At 30.7% G+C, this 4,230-nt stretch overlaps 1 protein-coding gene across 1 annotated transcript; it reads right to left on the bottom strand.

Moving 5' to 3' along the window:
• Nucleotides 1-2,412: 2,412 nt before the first annotated feature.
• On the bottom strand, nt 2,413-3,514 carry LOC139872758 (calmodulin-like protein 3). The gene has a single exon (XM_071860682.1). It carries the CDS (start codon nt 3,397-3,399, stop codon nt 2,686-2,688), a length of 714 nt encoding a protein of 237 aa, XP_071716783.1. The 5' UTR covers nt 3,400-3,514; the 3' UTR covers nt 2,413-2,685.
• Nucleotides 3,515-4,230: the final 716 nt, after the last annotated feature.

Below are 4,230 nucleotides of genomic sequence, written 5' to 3'. Positions count from 1 at the left end.
AGTGGACAACTGAATTAAGACTGAGGAAGTATGTTTTATGGTTCTTCAATTTTTGTTAAAGTACTCATTTGTTAATTCTTCTTCATTTTTTTTTTGGCTGAAAAGAAGTCATTTTGTCAAGTAACGTCTGACTTTATTCAGTTGACATAGTCTCCTCCTAATAATTGATGTTCACGTAGCTCCAAAGTGTATACTTTTGTAATGCCTATACAGAATCTTTATATCTAATTACAAGTAGTAAGTGGTCGATGCTAATTTTTGTCTCATCCACGTTAAAAAAAAAGTAATTAATATAGCTTGTTTTTGGACAGTAAAATTACATTCACTAAACCGAGTAACATGATCTTATGATTTGATTTAGACAGCTCACAGCTCTCTATTACAACTAACGTAACTGGAATCTCTATAACTAACGTTGTTTGCCAAAATCCTAGTTTAATACACCCTACACATTATAATTAATCCATAATAAATAATTAATACGTAATTAATAAACACACTTAAAACAAAGAGTATAACAGACTAAATAATAGTTACAAACAACCAAACAATAGGTACAATCAACCTAAACCCCAAGTCATCACAAGTAAGGTTGCAGAATTCGCTATTCGGGGATTAATCGGTCGGGACTTTGAATAGATTAATCGACAATTCAGAGATTAATCGGGGATTAATCGGATTGTACTTTATGCATTTTAATATTACATTTCAAAAATTATATGTGTAAATATAAAAGAAAATCATAAACATAAACATAAACTTTAACATAATTGTCAAAATTTGTTCATTTTGTTCAAAAAATTATAAATTTCTAGTTTAAATTCATGTTAAATTGCTGACCACTTTTGACTTTGACTGACTTTGATTACGAAATTCGATTTTAATCCATCAATTGACATTGACCGATTAATTAAACGGATTTTAGAAAATCGGAACGGATTTCTCTTAAAAATGATTAATCAGAGATTAATCGGCGAGTAATCGGGTTTTTTTTACAAGAGTGAATTCACAACCAAACAATAGGTACAATAAAAACCTAAACACCAAGTCATCACTATCTACGTGTCTAGGGTGTTATGCCATAGCTTAGTGATGGCGGAGCCATAATGGCTCCCATCGGCACTAGGGCTGTGCATGGTCCATACCCGGACCGAACCAAGCAATACCCGAACCGGACCGAAACCCAAATTTTTGTGAAAATAGGAACCGAGGACCGGACCATAAATATATGGTTCGGTCCGGTCCGGTTTTAGCATTGGTCCAAATGGTTCGAGTAAAACCCGACCCGTTTTATCATTTTGAAAAAATAATACATATATATATATATATATATATTATTTTATTCTCATATTTAAAATGCACTTCATATAATTATCAATATACGACATACATAAATGGCAAAACTTAACATATAGATAAAACTAATCCAAGTTTAAAATTAAAATAATAACCAGAACTTCAAAGGACTATATCACGATAATATCTAATAGAATAGTTTTTGTTTACAATAGGTACCCAATCACAATAACTACTAAGATATTTTTTTTACAGTTGTTATCACGTACAAGTTTTGATTATTCAAAACCTACTATGAACATAATGTGTATCGAATGAGGAAGAAAACAAGAAACACAAGAATACAAGATACATGTCTAAACGTAATATAGTATTAAGAAATCGTAGATTGTAATTCGCAATTGTCTTGAAAAAAGAGAAGATATATAGTAACCTTAGAGTTTTTAATCAATTATTAAAGCAAAGAAAATTAATAATACATATAATGTTAATTTATGAAGAAAATAATTCTATGAAGAATACATGTATATATATAAGACCAGTTACTATAGATACTAAGGAATCTGTATTTAGTACAAATTTTACAATATTCATACTTGTTATATATCTAGAGAAGAAGATTATGCACATATATATCGGTTCGGTCCAAAACCATGGTTTTTCGGGTATGACCCGGACCGGACCGAAACCCGAAATAATCAAAATATATGGATCAAGGACCGGACCAAATATTCTCGGGTATTTCGGTTTCGGTTCGGTTCCTCTTCGGTCCTCGGTTTTTTTCGGTTCTACCCGAACCATGAACACCCCTAATCGGCACTGCTCTTATAATTTTAAAAACATGTTTGACAATTAACAGATTGTGACTTTTCGTTTATGTTAAAACAATGCTTGTGGTACATGGAAAATATTATGGTATTTAAATTTTTCATGAGCCATGTTTTGGATGAATCATTATAATGGTTAGGCTTTAGCTAGAGCCAAGACAAAAAATAACTTATTTTTATTCACTTGTAATAGCCAATAGGACAACAATATGTTCATTATGTCAGATACATTTGGTAGTTTGTACAAGACAATTAACAACACATAAACTAATATGAAATTCATTGAGCTTTTTTGACTACATATGATAAATGAAAGTATGAAACTACATTCTTCTAGTTGATAATTGATAACCAAACTAATAATACCATTACATTTTAATCAACAAAGACACAAATAGGAATAATCAAGTCAAACTGCTAAGTTATATACATTTAATTAACTGGTTCGATCCAATACCTAATTCTGATAACTAAATAACTTGTAACACCAGTATAACGCGGAATGATCATAACGCGAAAAAATCAAAGATTTTTCCTCTTTTTTGCTAGAGAAAAACACGAATCAAGAAACCGAAATAAGACTAACACCATTCCTCATCATGTTCTTGAATTCATAAAAATTGATCATACCATCACCATCAATATCAACTTTGCTAATCATCTTCTTACAGTCTTCCAATTTTTTCCCTTCTTTAAAGCCCAATGAATCCAAAACTAAGCCCAATTCTTCAACACTTATAAGCCCATTTTTATCTCCATCAAATACATCAAAAGCATCTTTCAAATCACCATCTTCTTGATCAAGTTTACTACTATTTTCATCTTCTTGACTCATCATTGACTCAAAAAGCTCACAAAACTCATCGAAATCGATCAATCCATCACCATTAACATCAACTTTTTGAACCATCTCCAACACATCTTTTTCACTAGTTGAGATTCCAATATTTTTAAGTGAATCACTTAATTCTTGTTTTGTGATGAACCCATCTTTATTTTTATCAAAAGTTGCAAAAACACTCTTTAGTTCTGCCTTTCTTTCTGAAGAACCAGAATCAAAACTACCCTTTTTATTCATCACCATATTGCTGCTCTTATTTTCTTCTTCACTGATTTGACTTTTGGCTAAATCTCGATTCAACTTGACTGAATCTTGATTCTTTGGAGATCGGAATTGAAAAAAAGTTGCAACTTTCTTTGTGGGTATGTTAAAATAAGTTGAAATAAGGCCAATAATGAAAAGAAATACAAGAAAAAGTGTGGTTAATATAGCCATGTTTTTCCTCTGATGAAAGAAGCTTCAATGAAAGAGGAGAAACAGCCTTTTGCGTGTTTGTGTGTGTTTTGGGATGAATTGATGAAGAGAAAAGGAGTGTTTTCACGCGTTAGTTTGGTGATTTCTTTAATTTATTTACTTATTATTTATTACAAGTTTGGAATATTAATTCTTAACTAAAGTAATAAAATATGGTGTGTTGAGTAGCTCCCACAAAACGCGTAAACTGAATTATCTGGCTATTAATATGATAACACAGTACTCCGTAATACGGAGTATATTTTTCGGTATAGTTTATAAAATCGAGTTGTAAATTAAAACTCGTACATTGATACTTTTTGGAAGTATTCCATAGTAAGATTTACGTAGTAATAATTTATTTTTTAATTTTTTTGCAATATATAGTGATAGGTGATTATAGATCAGTAATAGAAAAAAGTTTCCTTGAAAAATTTAATCAACGTGTTCGCTTTTTTTACATACTACGGAGTAATATGTTTATTCTATAGAAAAAAGTTTCCTTGAAAAATTTAATCAACGTGTTTGCTTTAAATACGTGTCAGATTTGGAACAGTACTTAAATTCATAAACGCGTTGTGACTTGTGAGGTTATAACGTCGTGAGATCCAAAGCTGCGTCTCATTTTTAATTTGATTTATATCTATAATCTATAAAATATTTAATTCTTTCTATATTTTATATAAACAAGTAATTGGGCCAGCCCGCTACGCTGAGCCCAATTACCATTTTGACCCAACTGTTTGTTTAATAACATAAATTAAAAAAACAAAACACAAGATTCGAACCTGGGACGTGTGACATTAGACGCAC

This window comes from Rutidosis leptorrhynchoides, chromosome 10 (genome assembly GCF_046630445.1).
Source record: "Rutidosis leptorrhynchoides isolate AG116_Rl617_1_P2 chromosome 10, CSIRO_AGI_Rlap_v1, whole genome shotgun sequence".
Lineage (NCBI taxonomy): Eukaryota > Viridiplantae > Streptophyta > Magnoliopsida > Asterales > Asteraceae > Rutidosis > Rutidosis leptorrhynchoides.
The sequence above is the reverse complement of the archived record's forward strand: the minus strand, read 5'-3'. Positions and strand labels throughout refer to the sequence as shown.